Here is a 17,747-nt window from a genome sequence, read left to right on the forward strand (position 1 = left end):
AAAAAAATCAGGAGCGGCATCTATCAATTCACAGACACTCGTAGAGCTAGTCAGTGGTCACAGTCTAAGGATCAGGAATTCAATTTGGTTGTCGAGTTCGTCTTACATAATCTTCCCTCTTCGCTGCTTTCCCCGACACACTCAACTTCCGCAGAACCAAAAGACATGGTAATATCATCTCGAAATGCACATTGCCTTACACTGACATGTCTTTAGGGAGGTGGCGCTAGATATCCATACCCAAAGCATGTGTGGTCCCCCTCTGGTACGTCCAAGCGGCTGGTTCCGAGCTAATACTCAACCTGACGACTCGGATGTGCCTCAGGTGGTTGGTGGAGCCGTCCCGCAAATTGGCGAGCTAACACGGTCGTAACTTTTGCTGGTATGTTTGCCATTGCGTACGGAGTTTGGAGTGTCAGTGCGGACCGTGAGGTGCGGAACGCTTTTCTCGTTTCTTGCTGTGGTCCTTATTTTGCGTGGCTTGAACAGGTCAGACATATTCAACCCGACCGACCAATTCCGTCCATGATGGTACGCTTTCCCACTTTGTGTGCTCGTACTGTTGTTCATTCACTTGTAGTGGGCAAAACAGTATAAGAACCAGTCTCAGGAGAGCTGAGACGGTGACGGCGGCTGGGAGTGTATGCTTAAATAACACGGATCGTCTTGTCGCAGTCAGTTATATCCTTCACACATAGATTTTCTGGCACCTCTGCCTGACCCTTTCAATTTTGCGATTATTGGGGACTGCCGATTGAACTCAGGCTGGCCGTGAGACACCAGAGTGGCGTTGTCTCCGAGAAGTGTAGACTCCTTGCACGTCAGACTGGTTCTTAGACTGGTGACCAGTTCCTCTCTATCAGAAATTGTTCAGAATGCCATTGTATTGACCCATGTTGAAACCATGATGATGTTACTAGTGCGAACACGAAATATGCCAAATTATATATATCGTCATATGTACCCATTCCGAATAACCCAACCAACCCACATGAGCACGAGTTCAACTTCATATTTCAGCTTCGTCAGGCCCGAAAGGATCCCAGTCGCTTGGTTTTTCTGCCGCGGCAGGGTCTTCATCGTCATCGTCATCAAGCTCGTCGGCTTCTTCCTTCTTGTCATCCTCACCGTCCGAGCCATTCGAGCTTTTCCTCACTTTCTTCGTTAACTCGAGCATCCGTTTGTTTGCATAGTCGACTCGACGCTTCCTTGATGGCGAGGCGGGGAATGGAGTGATAGCTGAAGATGCTGAAGACGAATAGGTGAGGGAGAATATTGATGAAGAGCGTGAAGCGGGTGACGAAAAGCCAATGGAGGGGCACATGGGAAGCGTCGATGAAGACTAGGAAAGTCAAATTAGAATATTTACATCAAGGTGCGGAAATGGACATACGACATTAGGATCAACTTCCCCTTCTGCATCATCATCCAGAAGTTCTTCTTCCTCTACGCTACACGATAAGCGTTCCTTCTCTTCTTCAGCCTTCAAGAACTTCTCAAACGCAGATAAACCATTCCACCGGCCTATTTCAATGCCAGTAAGGATAATAGAAGAGGCTGCTGAAGGTGGCGCGAATATGTCCGCGGAACCCCATGCCATGAAGAGGAAAGGCTTATTGCCAACGCCCTTGCGACTTTGAATCTTCTTCGTGTTTAATGTGATGTGGATTTGAGTCGTAGAGTCATGACGCTATTCATGAATATGAGATCTGTCCAGTGCACGGCAAGAGAAAAGACGTACATATATGATACCTTTCTCAAGGTCTCCACCCGGAGCCCAGAGCTGCGAAAGCTTAAAGTCCTCTTCCGCTTCCCACCGCCAAGTGTCGTCTTCACCGTCTTCAGCATCAAGCAAGCTGCCCTCTGAGCCATTACCAGGATAGTGGTAGGGGTCTCTCATGGTAGACGCTTTTACCAGCGTCTTCCCACTTGTTATCTCGCCAGAGCGGGAAATTTCGATGTCTTGTTGCACCTCAAACAAATGTCCTGGCTCAGGATCGAAATCTAGAGCTGGCTGTTTACCCTTGGAGGACGAAGGCACTGGGTGCCTTGCATGCAATGGCAAGTTGGCGTGCCGTGCGGCACGTCGAAAATTGTAAGATCCGCCCATCTCGCTTTCCTTCGCGGGCTGGAATACAAACTTGATGAGCTTCCGCAGGTGACCGAGGGTATAGGTCAGAGGGACTTGAACGACTCTGTACACCCCATCTTTGTTGGTGTGACTTCTGCCGTCACCGTCGGGTCGGATGAGCTGGAAACGGAGTGGCAAGTGCTTCGAGTACGAAGAAGGGCGGGGAAGCGTTGTGCTCGTTGTCAGCCGCCGGATGCGACCAAAGGGGTTGGCGGGAGAGTCACAGGGTACCGTCCAATTTCGGAAGCTACATGGCGTTCTGGGCGCTGCAGATAATGAAGAGGCTGATGTGAACGGCGACGAAGGCGGTAAAGAAGATAGATGTCGACGACGTTTTGGACCACGGGGAGATGATGTTGGTACAGGACTTTCATAAAAATCTAGCGGTCGTTTGAGAACCATCGTTCTCCAGGTTATAGATAGAGAAGTTGGCGATGAAGAAGATCTAAAGGAGTCGTCTACAATTGAATTGCTTTGATCAAAAGATGTGGGTCAGACAATATATTTGTCCACGCTTGCCGCGTCGCGTAAATTTCAACAGTTACGCGATCACGTGATAATCACGAAAAGTCGCGTGGATCATGGTCTACAGACACCACTTTCCAGATCCAAAGGCTAGAGGCGTAGAAAAACTTGCAACGTTTCGGACAAGCGGTTAAATGACTTGCCCTGCCGTGCTAGTAAACTGGTGAAGGAATTAGATCATAGTAACCGCTTGCACCTGCTGCTTGCACTTTTCGCTAACATGCAGATGTGACCGCACAATCCGGGTGTGAGCTCTAGAATTTCCTGACTGGAACCGACTCTTCAAAGTGCCTGCAATTCGTTTCTCATCCAACCAGAGTCATGCCCTTTATTCTGTCTCCTTCATCTCAAGATTCAGAAACCCCAACCGCTTCGGGCCCGAACGAGGAGGGTTGTAGGTCCCAAAGGACAACTTCTCTGGATCCCACTCAATTTCCACCCGATAACGTATGCCCGAGACAACACGCTAGTAATCTCCAACACTTTTTTGCAGCTGGATCTAAGTGGTGTCGCACACGGCGCATCGTGGCACAAGTGTAAGGAACGGGAGGCTGCACTGTGTTCGTGATAATATCTTCTTGGGACACCTGTGATTTTATACCTAATGGAAGTACAGTTCAGATTTACGCACAGAATTTGTACAATACACGTTTTGCCGTTTCTCGACGCGCGGCTTTCACCTACATTTCCAAAGTCGTGTTCTACTGCAGCGAGTTCATCCGCTCTCACAAGAACGTTATAGTGGGGCTGCACGAGAATTTTGTTTACGATCCCTCGTTCACCGAATGTTGATGATCACTTACCATATCGCAATCCGTCTCCACTCTTAGACTCTAGACTCACCGTGCAAGTTAGAACGCAACAATACACCATCTGACATCCAACACCATCCTCATGAGCCTCTCTTCCTTCACTCTTCACACTCTCCTCTGAATGACTCCCCGCGATCAACTTCCTTGACCCCGCGGTACAGCATCACGCCAAGCTCCCTTAATTCGCCCGCTTTAAACGCCCCAAACCCGCGCTCAAAAGCGTGTGCAACCGCCCAAACAACCCAGGAGGAAAGGGAATTACAGGCAGGGAACGCGCAAGCGGCCCCGCTCGCAAGCCGCGAACACCGTTCTCACTGATCGCCCAAATTTCATCAACTCTGAACAGAAGCAGCATATCCAAGAAATTGGAAACATCTAAGGTATGGTATCCGGAAACATTGAATATCAACCGAGCATGTAGATCAATCCCAAGTATAATAGTCGAGGCGAAAATCATAACAGCTGGAAAGGGTACTGCGTGCCCAATATGACGACACGCCAAACTACCTGTGCAGCAGACGGCATGAATGTCTCGTTCGATGGTGGCTGGCCGTGCACCGTCACTAAATGTATCATCAGCTCGACGAAAGATAAATCATAATTCAAGAAATACCTTTTCAAGAATGGGTGCTTCTCCCTGGATGGGTGAATGGGACACAACGCCAGAACCAGCATACACACAGTCCATCTCTACATCCGGCAGCGGATGATTGCTCGTCCCTATTTAAGAGCGTCAACACAGTATCTTTGTGTCCGTCAAGATGCCCTACCCGCGTGACAATATGGGATTCCGTGCTCTTTGTGACCCCACCACATCACAGGCGACCACTCATCCACGAGATTGGCGAGCGTCTGGAGGTGCCCGTATGTGGCCGGCTGGGGGCCGCGTGGTCGGCGCAGTGCAACGAAAGTGAAGACACAGGCAAATATACACAGCGCTATACATAAGTTCATGATCTGCACGAGCGTCGTAAGGATGTTGTAGTGACTGTACTTGGATAATAAATGCAAACCTGGTATACAAGCATTGTTGCAGTGTATTGTAAAATTACTATTTTGTTGCCATCTACCCTCCACGCCGTAGGACCGAACACGAATGACAGCGCAAACATCCAGTCTATTTATCGTGTTAGTGATATTGTTCAAGAAAACCATCAAAGATAGTTGCATATGACTCACGTAGCACAGGTTTCAGGACGAAGAGAATAAGACCGAGGGGATTCGCGAGAAAGGCCTTCAGCGGGTTCGTCGCTGTGTGGAGTCCATTCCTTGTTGTAGCACATCTCCATAGCCTTTCATTCTGAATGACATTTGCGATGAGCTCAGAGCAGTGCAGGCCAATTGTCAATGGTCCTTGTACAGCCGTAATGTTGACAAAGGCCAGAATCCACGTCCGAACACTGATAGCTTCGAGCCCGGTGGGATAAACTTCGATGCTCAAAGAGTAGTTAAGGTCATAAGCATAATCAGGGAGAAATGACCACGATTGCGAGGGTGAGGCCTCGTTGTGTTTGTACATGATGAGCGCGGCCCATCCAGCGCATGCTAAAACGAGCCCCCAAAGAAAAACCACAACTTTCCGGATGCTGGGGTGAGCATGCCACGCCGAGGGCTGCGCCTCTGACGGCTTCGTTGGACCTCCGATGATGTCCCGGTCGGACACGCCACGCATGCACCGGAAAGATGATGGAGTCAATTGTGTGTGGTGAACCAGAGCAGCGGTGACATCGAAAGGTGAGGAGCTCCACGTCAATGTTTCGACAGATCGCATCCCTGCCAGTGTGATCGCCACCTGAAGAAAAAGTGCGATCCCCAAAATAAGGAAAGGAAACCCTATGATGCTAAAAGAAGATACGGCGAGTGTGGCTGAGCTGTAGGATATGATGAGGAGGACGGCCATGAGAGCATTAAGGAGAGTGCCATTAGGGTTGCGCCATCCACAAGCTGCGGTCATAAGGCGCAGATTAGTGTTGAAACTAAGTCGGGACTCAGAGGCTAGTGCAGAGCGTAACGAGATGCTGTGCATGAAGCCTATGGACTCCGTGCATAATGTGATGATTAAGTTTAGTGTCAAGATCAACATCTCTGACTGCAGATAGGAAGGGTCTCCTGTCAGCCGAACCCCACCCGAAATTCCGCAAGTGGACATAACAACAGTGCCTGCAGTGATGCAACAGCAGCTGATGATACTGGAGCATGCCACTCCAGCAAGAGCATATTTGCGACTTGTCAGACCGCGGTCATAGAAATCGGTTCCAATCTCAGCAGTGGACTTTGCGTTAGACATTATCGAGTCAAAGTCATAATGATGATGCGGGAGTGAGTCATATGTAAGAAAACTGGCTGGACTCTGCCAATCTTGTTCTGTCGGTATGGAAGGAGTTGCCATAGGAGAGGTGTAGAGGGGGTGATACATTCAATGGCTACACTGGGGTGGATTAAGTACGGCGTCGAGACATCGCCATGATTACATACCTTTAATTACACATTATAGTTTGATTCACTGTGCGGTACTCTACTGCATTCTCATCAAAAGTTCAGAATCAAAGCTACTTGCACAGGATGGGAAGACCCGATTTGGAAGGTAGTATTCGCACGTCTTTTCCATTGCACTTTGTCTTTTGAGTACGCACGACACTCAGCTCGGCAGAGTACTGGCCCATGTTGACTCAGGCGTCGAACTCGCATACACTATCCCCTGCTAAGACTTCTCATGACGGCCTCACAGTTAATAAGATACCCGTCATCACCACTCATCATGATCCACTAGAATCTTTGCAGCTGGATAAGCAAGGACGCACCGACGCGCCTTATGTTCAAGACTTGTACGAAACGGTACTTCCATGGTGGAGAGCAGCTATACGTGCCCGAATTCTCAGTTCGGTGAAACAAGAGAGTCGAATCTTGGCCCGGATGCAGGCTCGTCTTGTTTTCTTCTTCAATATGCCAGTTTGTTTCATGACTCTCCGTAGGAATGTATACGACACCCATGGTTGGATGCGTACTTCCTTTATAGCTCGTCCCTTGGTACCCACACTTTCTTCATGATTGGTTTACCGTTATTGTTTTTCTTCGGTTATGAGGAGATCGGACGAGGGTATGATTTCCTCGTCCGTCAATTATTGTAACTCAAATGAAATACAGCTTAGTGATTGTTTTAGCTTCCGGAGTCTACGTCTCTTCATTCGTGAAGGACCTTATCTGTTCACCTCGTCCTTTGGCCCCTCCCGTAACACGACTGAGTAAGTGAACGAGACTCCTTCATAGCAAAGTTTATCGAGCGCATTCTCCTAGCGATCGGGACGCACCATCTTGAATATGGATTTCCCTCAACGCATTCTACGAACAGCGTATCCATGGCGCTTTTTATCTTCGGCTATGTTAGAAACGCTTACATCCAATCAGCCACGATATCATCATCGATGTACTATGCGTCGTGTGCCATGCTCGTGATATACGCCACAACCATTGTCTTCGGGCGCTTGTACACGGGCATGCATTCCTTTACCGACTGTGCGGTTGGTGTCTTCCTTGGCGCTATAATCTCGGGAGCCTATGTGATTCTGAAAGAGACAATTGAAAATTGGCTGGCAAGTGCTCGCTGGATAGGTGATGCCTTTCGTCGTTGCTGGTATTCCTACTCATTTTTCTTGTCAGTTCCGCTGACGGTGATCCCCATCTGTCTACTACTTGTACATTACCATCCACAACCGGTCGACGATTGTCCTTGCTTCGAAGATGCCATCGCATTCGTCTCCGTCATCCTCGGCATTGCGCTATGTAGGTGGCACATTGTATACTCTGGCGTCGACGAACGCTTCCTGGGTTCTGTGATGCCCAATCCTCAGGGAATCGTTTGGACTTGGAAAGATACAGTTTCGTGGTGGACTCTGGCTTGCGCCAAAGTTACTGTCGGTCCGTTCCCATTTCTTTTCCTATCTTGCTCTCTTACTTACATTTCTCTACGCAGGGATCCTTGTAATTTTCGTGTGGCGCCTTCTCGCAAAATCCCTGCTGCACCTCACTCTTCCGCCTCTTTTCCGCCTTCTTGCGTCTTCCTTTGACCTACCTCATCGGCGCTTCTATACCCCTGCGACAGACTACCAACACATGCCGGTTGAAAGCAGTTTGCGCCCAATTCCGAGTATGATCGATCTTCCTGGCGTCCTTGAGGTCAGCGGAATGAGGGAAAGGTCGGGATTGGGAAGAACAAGCGGAACGAATGAGGTCAAGCGAAGAGGTGCAAAGTCGAACAACGGCTCGTCGTTAGCCAATGGAGACCCCGGGGCTTACAGCGGATCCGAGCTCGAGAACAGCAACGGGCCATTTCAACGCAAGGAAGTCAAACATTACGATGCTGATGGTGAGTACACTGTTTTTGACAAGATGCGAAATTCTGAGAATAATTCTTCTTTAGTATTGACCAAGGTGGTGGTCTACGCTGGAATCGCAATCTTGGCAGGTGAAGGCTTGCCCGTCACATTTGCCATTTTGGGCTGGGGCGTCAAGCCATGGTGATGACTTTTGCTGGTGACGTGTAGTGTATGTGGTAATTAATTGCAGGGCGTTGTTATTCCTTGGCATGCTAATTTTATGGACATTTCTTGATTGCCATGTGCGAGGTGCGACACTGGGTAAACAGCGCTCAGCCAGCATGATAGCTACCATCTGATTGCCGGATCACTTATGCAGAATCCCTCTTCATATTTTCTTTATCAAGATCTATTCAGTATTACCAGGTGACGTCCCTCGAGCCTTTTGGTCTCGTTTTCTAATTTTGTATAGATATTCCTCGTTCAAGGCTCGGGCTCGGGTGTCGCGATGGGCCTTGTGTTTGTCTCGAGCACGACGGTCATCGCGCATGATTTCCGACGTAAACGCACAATGGTTCTGCGATCGAAATACAGTGCTAGCAAATTCAGTAAGTAAACGACCGTTAATTACTTATACGCAAACAGACAATGTATAGGTAATGTAGGTACGAGTAGAAGACAAGCGGCCTGGGCCACTATACTTGCTAGATCTAGATGTCACTGCCAAGATGCTAGAGTTCGACTGTTTATCTCTTTACGGGAGCGCCACGACCGGAGCAGGCGCGACCTTCCCCCCCTGCTTCGTTACCCGGCCTTCGATCTTTGGCTTCAAACCCGTCATTTTCTCCGTCAACTTAGACAGGTCGTTGCCGGTAAGGGCATTGTATACCTCCTTAATGTACGCAACGCGTTCCGTCCTCTTCTGGATAACATTTTTCTTGGTATCGCCCCATAAGCCCGGCTGTTCACTACAGGAACCAGGTAACTTGTCTCCGGTGATCGCCTGGTCCCAGAGGGTGGACGACAGCTTCTGATACTCGTCATTCCACGAATACAGCACGCATGCCGATTCGCCGATACAAATATAGTCCGTTTTGACCTCCGAGATTTGACCAAGGCGCAAGTTGCAGACTCTATTGTCCATTTTTGCAACTTGCTCCAAGCCTTTATTGATGTAGTCCAGGAGGGTCAGTGTCTCCGGCAGGAGTTTGTAGTTGTCGAGGTCGACTACTCCGAGGAGTTCGACAGAACGGAGGTTCTGAGTGACGGAGTGCATGTGCAGGAGAAGCACATAACCCTGGCAGATGAGCCGGGTAAAGAAGTTGTAGTCGTCGACGTGGAGATCATTGTTACTGAAGATCCAATCCAACTTTTGTAGGGACTTCCACACCGTATCCTTCTCCGTTTTGATGGAGCCATATGTCTCGGCCAGGAAGCCCGGCTCGATGATGTCAACCTGCTTGATGGAAGACTGTGCGGTGATGGTTGGCAGATATACATCATAGAACTTGTCGCGAATGGTTTTAATGCCGGCGAACTCGTTCCCCGCAAACAAATTCACGTTGGTAGAATTGATCAGGCGTGCAACGTCTTCGAGTGTGATGGTGTCTTGCGCATCCCCCCCAAAGAGCGAGTAGAGAGTCTGTGAATACTCGATGAGGGTCATGATCGCGGTGATAGTCTCAGTGAAGGTGATAGGGTCGGCCATGGTCACGGTCTGGAAAAAAAGTTAGTGACCTCTCTGCCGACAGTCTGAGGAACGCACCTGTGTGTAGAGATAGCTGCAGATCGCAATGGGATGAGATTCCTATCAGGAATTGGGTTCTGTGACGAACCGCGTGTGCAGAAAACGCAGAAAAAATATTAATGCTTGGAAGCTGGGACGTGATGCAATGTGACGCAAAGGTGAAACGCTGAGGTACTTATGAATGTGGACAGCACTGGCCTACGGGAGACTAACTGTACCGCGTGTGCACTAGTAGGGGGGACGGCCCTAGTGAGGTACCGGGCCTGGCCTCAGGCCCCAGGAGCCAGGGCCCACGGTAGGCCTAAGGGCTTGGGCCTGGTCAGGGCTTCCAAGGCTCCAGCCAGGAGGGCGCACTTCAGGGTAAAGGCAATATCTGAGCCGTCCTTCGGTCATGAGCACGGAATTGTTACGCACCAAGTCGCCGACTCTGATTGGTACCATCTTCCTGCCTTACAAGTTATTGAATGATATATGGCACTGCTCTAGTACAGATAGGTTGTAAGTTGAGAAGATCTTGCGAAGACACCAAGTCGTCACATAGTTTCGCGTAGTAACTGCAAATGTCTTGCGGGATCGGGAACCATCTATCATATATTACCATTAGTGTGTGGTGAGCATGTCGGCTCGACCTCGTTCCTTCCGCCCGCCGACATGATTCCCATGATTGTCACGACCCGGAGTAAACCTGAAGTAGCGTCAACCAGCGTGAGTGTGAGTACATATGTACTGGTCTCTACAAAACTCCGTGTGTAGCTATGTATGGCTTCAGTTTATTCCTCGGCGGTATCCACCACTTGTATTGAGATGAAAGCAAAGCGCCTGATATTGGGCCGCCGGCTCATGGTAGACGCTTTTACCAGCGTCTTCCCACTCGTTTTCTTGCCAGAGCGGGAAATTTCGATGTCTTGTTGCACCTCAAACAAATGTCCTGGCTCAGGATCTAAATCTAGAGCTGGCTGTTTACCCTTGGAGGATGAAGGCACTGGGCGCCTTGCATGCAATGGCAAGCTGGCGTGCCGTGTGGCATGTCGAAAATTGTAAGATCCGCCCATCTCACTTTCCTTCGCTGGCTGGAATACAAACTTGATGAGCTTCTGCAGGTGCCCGAGGGTATAGGTCAGAGGTAGTGCTGTTCACATTACAGGTTATATTTTAATATAATATTATTATTAATCATTATCTTGATTATAATACAGGCTCGCGGAGGGGCTCTGCGTACACCATACAATCCAGTACATTATATTATTGTATGATTACATTATAATATGACCTGTGTATTGAATCATAATATTTTAACTTTTGATGCAGCAATCAGACTGACGTGGTTAAGGTAAAAACTGTACAGCTGGAGCAGTAGTAGTTCCCACGCATCATGGTGGTCAGCGCTCACTGTCCAATTCAATTTGCTCAGTGCATATCTTTGTTATCAGGGCAGCACAACTACCATGGCTCAATTGAGCGAGCAGCAAAAACAGCTTGCCCAATCGCTTGCCGATCTTCATTCCGTTATAGCTGGACTCCCTAGTTCATTGCCAGAAGCAGCCGAAGATGCACAATATCCTGGCAGTATGATATATCATTTACTGTCATTGAAGTAAATCCGTGATATATCCCTGGAGTCGGCTTACCACGGCAAATTGTTTAGATGCCATTACAAATGATATATCACCATGTACCCAATATGCACTGCCGCAATTTTGGCAATTTTGAAACTCAGCTTTTGTCATTCCAGGCATTTGGTCACCTCCTCATGTCAGGCCTTCTCACACTATTCCCACACTCCGCATTTTCGCATTTTTAGCCACCTTACTCCACAACACCCAAAACATGACCCAATATGGTACATCCCCACAATTTCAATTATTCCCACCCTCCCCCTACATCATTGCAGCTTCACCACCACACCACAATAGATCCCTGTGCATATATAAGTAGCAGTTTAGTATATATATGTATGATATAATGTAATAGACCGCTTTTTTTGTCTATTTGTGTGCCTGCTCCTCCTCTAGGGCCCTCTTGACATAGGGTAGGTTATAAAACATTTTCGCATTTTTGCCCCTTTGGTGGGGAGGTGTTCTATTATATTCAGAACATGTCTATGAGCATATATGAGTAGATTCCCATCTTTATTTCACCCCCTGAAGCGTCCTACATCAATAGATATAGCACATATGCAAGAAAACATAAAATGTGTTCTCATTTAATGATTTCTAGGTGGACAGACTTTGAAAAATGATTCCCAGTATCTATTCAACAGTAGGAACAATATATCAGGAGCATAGGACCATAGGATGATCACCTGTTGCATAGTGTACCCCCCTCTCCTGGTGGTTCACCCCCTGTGAAATTTTTTCCTGTAGGACCGGACCTTAATTGAGGTGAGGGGTCTATTTCTATGTATATTTGGAGTAGATATATCATATAGCTGGCCCAGTACACACATAGGATCCTTCTACAGGAATTAAAATATAGAAAATCGCATTTTTGACATTTTTGATGTTTTTCAGTGTCTTAATCTTGCATAAATAATTCAGCCTGCTCATATATAATCAGTAGTACATTCATACATATGTTCTATGTCAAGGATCAGCCCTACATAGGGCACAAATATGATACCTGATGTACATGTTTGTTCCGCAGCGATCGGCCGCTCCAGCACCCCCGACACAACCAACGCAACCAACACTACCGCCTCCGCCGACCCATCAGCAACCCGGTCCGGGAATGGTAATTAAACAGGAGTATTCATTCCGCCAAGCCCAAGGGCCTAGGCCCTGCATGTTTTGCGGAGGGACCAATCATTTTGTGCGGAGATGTGCGGAAGCGGAGACATACATCCGCGACGGTAAGTGTAAATGCCACGCGATCAGTGGCCAGATTTGTATGCCAGATGGGGGATGGATCCCTGGGCATCTGAGCGAGGGTAGAACCCTAAAGGAACGTATTGACGGTCATGTACAGGACCCCGCATCCGCTACATCACCCCGTATCCCGTGGAGCCAGCGCGATCCGCCCCCCCATATGAATGTAACCGCAGGAATGTTTTGTCGCGCTGGTCCCGATGAAGAGGTCATGTTGGAAGTAGAACCCTCCGCGTATCTGACCACTTGGGCGGAACCCAAGTCAGATGACAATGATGAGGATGCCCGCTTTGTTAAGGCTTTCAGCCTCGCATGGGCTGCAACCCAGTCTTCCAGGCCGGCCCCCAAGTCTGACAAGAAGGGCAAGACCATCCGCTTTGACAGAGTCGACGTACCCATGATGCGGTCGCGCGCGGGGCCTGCCTCTAAACAGCCTACCGTGACAGAGGAGATCGTATCTCCTGCAGTCCAAGCATCGACCAGCAAGGGGAAGGCACCAGCAGTCGCCCCTGCCGCATTACTACCAGTTAGCATGCCCGCCCCGAAGCCAGTCAATACTCCCCGCGTCGCACAGCCACCATCCGCATCTACCAGTTCGTTTCCCACTGATTCAACACGTACTAACACACCTTCCTCCGTTCCGTCGTCGAGCCAATATAGGTATGCGTTCGAACTAGAAGACAAGGGCGCGGACGCTCCGGTCCTCAGTCGGGTCCTCGATTCCTCCATCTCTGTTCCTGTCAGGGAGTTGTTCGCAATTGCGCCAGACTTCTGTAAACAGTTCCGGGATCTTACTACCACGCGACGGGTGATGAACGGGACCGTCCTTGTAAATGGGCTCACTAGTTGCCCAGAAAACGAGGAGTTTGTCAGGGGATTTGAGGACTACGTCACCCACGACGACCGGGGACATGTAGTAGGCAAGCACTTTGAGCCCCTGCGATGCATTGAAGCGAACCGTCCATGGGAAGCGGGCCCTCACCTGTGTCCTGGACCAGGGAGTGGAAGTCATTGTCATGCCCCGGTCCGTTTGGCAGGCGCTAGGTGTACCCCTTCGTTCCGACCATCAGACCACCATGGAGTCCGTCAATACTTCAAAGGACGCTACCCTAGGTGTCATCGAGAACTTGTCCTTCAATTTTGGGGCGGGGGAAATGTTTTTCCAAGTCCAAGTCGTCGAGCGGGCTAACTTTGAGGTCCTGTTGGGTCGTCCGTTCTTCAAGTTGACGAGTTGCCATACTACGGATCTCCTCAGCGGGGAACAGGACGTAACACTTACTGACCCTAACACAAGCTGTGAGATCAAGCTTCCGACCCGCGCATGGTCTAAGCCCTGCGCGCGCTGTGGTTCCGGACAGCACTGTACTGAGCATCCCAAGGGAGGGGAGTGGGATTTTTGATTTTTGATGAGCCGCTAGACCTGCGGGGAGATTCAAATCCGATAGTCAAAGTTACGCGTCCGCTTTCCCCATCTCCATTTCATTCTCGTTCTGTCCGTCCCGTCAGTTCTGTCCGTCTGTCGCTCTCAAGGAGCTCATCCGTCCGTGCATATTCCTATGAATCTGTGAGTCCACATTCCGAGAAGTATTCGTATCTCATGTTGACCCAGTCCGTGCTCAATCCTGCAGCCGTTGATGCGTTCAATTCCGTTTATTCCTATGATCCCACCCGTCATGTGCTGGTGTATAAACCAGTTGCGAAGAAAGTGCGGACAGTGCCCACCACATGCCCAAAGAATTTAGGGTCGTGTGTTGGCTCCCAGACGATCCGTTAGCAGGCATGCCTGAATTACCCATATTCCCCCCCGATTTTGTTCCAGGGGTCTGCTATATGGAAGAGCAGATGGGAGCATTAGACCTTGATCCGGCCAATTGGTTATGGCTGGAGGAACTCAAACTGATCCGTTGGCTAGTCCGCACCCATGAACTGGCATTTGCTTGGGGCGCCGCGGAACGCGGGCGCCTTAACGAAGATTATTTTCCAGCATATAAAATCCCCACAGTTCCGCATATCCCATGGGTTCAACGTAACATCCCCATTCCTCCCACAATCCTAACAGAAGTCATCTGCATCATCAAGGAGAAAATCGATTCAGGTGTATACGAGCCATCCACAGCCGCATACCATTCCCGCTGGTTCTGTGTCGTGAAGAAGGATGGGAAGTCATTGAGGCTTGTGCACAACCTCCAACCCCTGAACGCAGTAACCATCCGTGATGCATCCGTCCCTCCGTTCGTTGAGCATCTCACAGAATCATTCGCTGGGTATGCAGTATATGGGATGATGGACCTTTACTCGGGTTATGACCAGCGTCTCCTCCATGAGGAGTCCTGGGATCTCACTACCTTCGGAACACCCCTCGGCCCCCATCGACTCACTACCCTTCCACAAGGACATGCCAACGCAGTCCAAGTCTACCAAGGTGATAGCGCATTCACCCTCCAGGATGAAATCCCGGATCATACTTCCCCCTTCATCGACGACGTGCCCATCAAATCAGTTAAGACCCGGTACCAACGGGATGACGGATCCTACGAAACCATTCCCCGAAACCCGGGGATCTGTCGCCTCATATGAGAACACTGCCTGGTCGTCAACTGGATCCTCCAATGTCTTGAGAACGTCAGGGTCACGGTTTCCGCATCAAAATTTGTAATAGCAGCTCCGTCCGTGGTAATTGTGGGACACATGTGCATCTTCGAGGGTCGCATCCCAGAAGAGTCCAAGGTCCAGAAGATCCGTGACTGGCCAGAGTGCAAGACCACAACCCAGGTCCGCAGATTCCTAGGAACCTGTGGGGTGCTTCGGATCTTCATCCGTAACTTCTCCCAGATCGCCTGCCCGCTCATCAACCTGACGAAGAAGGACGCCATATTCAAGTGGGGAGCGGAACACCAACTCGCCATGCAGACCCTGAAGGACTCGATATTAGAGTCCCCCGCACTGCGTCGGATCGACTATGAGTGCGGGCGGGAAGTCATCCTAGCCATCGATACCTCCAATATTGCTATCGGGTACATCCTGCTTCAGGTAGGGGCAGATAAGAAAAGATACCCGAATCGTTTCGGATCCATCACACTGACAGAAGTCAAGTCCCGCTACTCACAAGCCAAGCTCGAGTTGTACGGACTGTTCCGCGCGTTGCGGGCGGTCCGGGTATTCATTTTTGGGGTCACGAACCTCACTGTAGAGGTTGATGCAAAGTACATCAAAGGTATGATCAATAATCTGGATCTTCAGCCCAATGCGACTATCAATCAATGGATCGCGGGTATCCTGCTCTTTTCCTTCGAGTTCGTTCATGTTCCCGCAGCCAAGCATGCAGGGGTAGATGGTCTCTCAAGGAGGCTGCCCGCTGAAGCGGATCCCGTGGAGGATGATGACCATGAGGATTGGCTAGACCGCGCGTATTCCTTCGGGGTCGAGTTCCTCAATGATAGGACTCTACCCACAATATCATCCGTCCTGCCCACTGACCACGAGCCCATCTGGGCCCCATATATGAATCGTTCCACTGTTACGAGCAGCGATGCATCCCCATTACTTGTATTCCTAGATATCATCGGCCCCCAACAAGAAGAACCATCCTTTCCGCAATCAGCAAAAGCTGACGCCAAGCATGCAAAAATCGACTCCCTCCACCTATACCTCGAAACCCAGGAACGACCTGAGGCCTTATCAGATACGGAATACACGTCGTTTGTGATGTCCGCATCCCGGTTCTTCGTTCTCGAAGGATCAATGTGGCGATGGGAACCCCACGGGAGGCATCAATTAGTGGTTCCAGAAAGGAAGAGGTACCGGATAGTAAAGGAGGCGCATGACGACCTCGGGCACAAGGGTGTCTTCACTGTCCGGACCCACCTTCTCCTACGCTTTTGGTGGCCTACCCTGGTCGACAATGTCAAGTGGTACCTCCGGACATGTCATGAATGCCAGATCTGCCAGACCCGCAAGTTACATATCCCCCCCTCCATTCCGATACCCGGGGGCCTGTTCCGCAAGGCCCACCTTGATACCATGATGATGCCCAAAGTGGGCGGGTATACACGTATAGTCCAAGCGTGTTGCGCATTGACTTCCTACCCGGAATGGAGGATGCTCCGCACTGAAACCACAAAGACGCTAGCCGCGTTTATCTTCGAGGACATTCTTTGCCAGTGGGGTCCTCTAGCAGAAATCGTTACTGACAACAGAACCCCTTTCATCGCAGCAGTAGACTCGTTACGTGAGCAGTACAGGATCCATCATATCCGGATCTCCCCCTATAACTCGCAGGCGAACAGGATCGTGGAGTGTAGGCACTACGATGTCTGGGAGGCCATCATGAAAAGTTGCGAGGGGGATGAGTTGCATTGGTACCAATCCGCGCACTCTGTATTCTGGGCGGAGCGGGTAACTATCCAGAAGTCCACCGGACTATCCCCGTACTTCATGGTACATGGGGTCGAGCCCCTCTTTCCGTTTGATATCACAGAAGCAACTTACCTTGTATCCCCGCCCGGGAAAGACTCAATTTCATCCACAGAACTTATAGCATGGTGTGCAACGCAACTCCAGAAGCGTCGGGAGGACCTTGACACGATTAAGGGTAAAGTCCTCAAAGTGAGGTACCAGTCCGTCAAGGACTTCGAAGCGAGGTTCCGCACCTCCATCAAGGATTACGACTTCCTCCCGGGTAGTTTGGTACTAGTCCGAAACTCACGGATCAAGTCGGAGCTGAATCAGAAGACGAAGCCCCAGTACCTAGGACCAATGGTAGTCCTTCGTAGGACGACAGGAGGATCGTACCTGTTGGCGGAACTGGACGGGTCCATATCGCGACTTCGTTATGCAGCATTCCGCATACTCCCGTACCACCCCCGCAGTGTGATCCACATCCCAGTTACTACTATCACTGGACTAGAGGACGATGCATTAGACCAGTTGGCTGAAGGAGATGCCGACAAGCCAGACGAAGAAGAACCCGAGCCCGACACCAGCGCATAACAATCATCATCCCCATACCACCCGACCCTCATACCAGTAAATATCCCCCGACCCGATCGCATCCTATATCCAAGAAAAAGAAAATACCGTCAAAACAAAAATATATCATAGAAGTACTACTCTCTGTTTTACCCCGGGTTTCGTCCAGTGATCCGTCTCTCATTCGGTTTCGTTCCGTCTCTACCCGCCCCACATACTAAAAAGAAAGAAATTACATATCTACAGATTCCCGCTATATATTTGCCATTCGATCCGATTAGACTATATGTGCGCGCATAAACCACAAAGGACCCGTTTTACTTCTCCCGCATGAAGCCGCACCATGCATGTTTGTAGTTCCCAAGTGTTCCATTCAATAATAGACAA

General features: G+C 49.8%; 6 protein-coding genes across 6 annotated transcripts; 2 read left to right on the forward strand and 4 right to left on the reverse strand.

The window, feature by feature from the left end:
• Positions 1–109: 109 nt before the first annotated feature.
• On the forward strand, positions 110–903 carry EDB91DRAFT_1155381 (uncharacterized protein). Its single transcript, XM_041319595.1, has 5 exons — positions 110–168; positions 217–265; positions 326–432; positions 490–531; positions 581–903. The coding sequence occupies exons 1-5, from the start codon at positions 166–168 to the stop codon at positions 617–619; spliced, it is 240 nt and encodes a 79-aa protein (XP_041173329.1). The 5' UTR covers positions 110–165; the 3' UTR covers positions 620–903.
• EDB91DRAFT_1155383 (uncharacterized protein) lies at positions 904–2,627 on the reverse strand. The gene is made up of 3 exons (XM_041319596.1): positions 1,742–2,627; positions 1,394–1,690; positions 904–1,342 (listed from the first exon to the last, which is right to left on the reverse strand). The coding sequence occupies exons 1-3, from the start codon at positions 2,531–2,533 to the stop codon at positions 1,010–1,012; spliced, it is 1,422 nt and encodes a 473-aa protein (XP_041173330.1). The 5' UTR covers positions 2,534–2,627; the 3' UTR covers positions 904–1,009.
• A 1,177-nt stretch (positions 2,628–3,804) lies between these two features.
• Positions 3,805–5,617, reverse strand: EDB91DRAFT_1227285 (uncharacterized protein; the record flags this gene model as incomplete). Its single annotated transcript, XM_041321002.1, has 5 exons — positions 3,805–4,031; positions 4,082–4,188; positions 4,239–4,425; positions 4,482–4,585; positions 4,648–5,617. 5 exons carry the CDS (start codon positions 5,615–5,617, stop codon positions 4,029–4,031), a joined length of 1,371 nt encoding a protein of 456 aa, XP_041173331.1. The 3' UTR covers positions 3,805–4,028.
• A 389-nt stretch (positions 5,618–6,006) lies between these two features.
• EDB91DRAFT_1155391 (PAP2 superfamily-domain-containing protein) lies at positions 6,007–8,118 on the forward strand. Its single transcript, XM_041319597.1, has 7 exons — positions 6,007–6,387; positions 6,441–6,565; positions 6,613–6,710; positions 6,763–7,077; positions 7,126–7,383; positions 7,439–7,831; positions 7,886–8,118. The coding sequence occupies exons 1-7, from the start codon at positions 6,130–6,132 to the stop codon at positions 7,984–7,986; spliced, it is 1,548 nt and encodes a 515-aa protein (XP_041173332.1). The 5' UTR covers positions 6,007–6,129; the 3' UTR covers positions 7,987–8,118.
• Positions 8,119–8,466: 348 nt separating this feature from the next.
• Positions 8,467–9,665, reverse strand: EDB91DRAFT_734331 (uncharacterized protein). The gene is made up of 2 exons (XM_041328230.1): positions 9,547–9,665; positions 8,467–9,498 (listed from the first exon to the last, which is right to left on the reverse strand). Exon 2 carries the CDS (start codon positions 9,487–9,489, stop codon positions 8,536–8,538), a length of 954 nt encoding a protein of 317 aa, XP_041173333.1. The 5' UTR covers positions 9,490–9,498; positions 9,547–9,665; the 3' UTR covers positions 8,467–8,535.
• A 338-nt stretch (positions 9,666–10,003) lies between these two features.
• Positions 10,004–11,264, reverse strand: EDB91DRAFT_1338665 (uncharacterized protein; the record flags this gene model as incomplete). The annotated part of the gene is made up of 3 exons (XM_041325630.1): positions 10,004–10,657; positions 10,919–11,024; positions 11,157–11,264. 3 exons carry the CDS (start codon positions 11,262–11,264, stop codon positions 10,299–10,301), a joined length of 573 nt encoding a protein of 190 aa, XP_041173334.1. The 3' UTR covers positions 10,004–10,298.
• Positions 11,265–17,747: the final 6,483 nt, after the last annotated feature.

The sequence above is a fragment of the Suillus paluster genome (genome assembly GCF_016628075.1).
Source record: "Suillus paluster strain FC165 chromosome Unknown EDB91scaffold_66, whole genome shotgun sequence".
In the NCBI taxonomy this organism is placed as follows: Eukaryota; Fungi; Basidiomycota; class Agaricomycetes; order Boletales; family Suillaceae; genus Suillus; species Suillus paluster.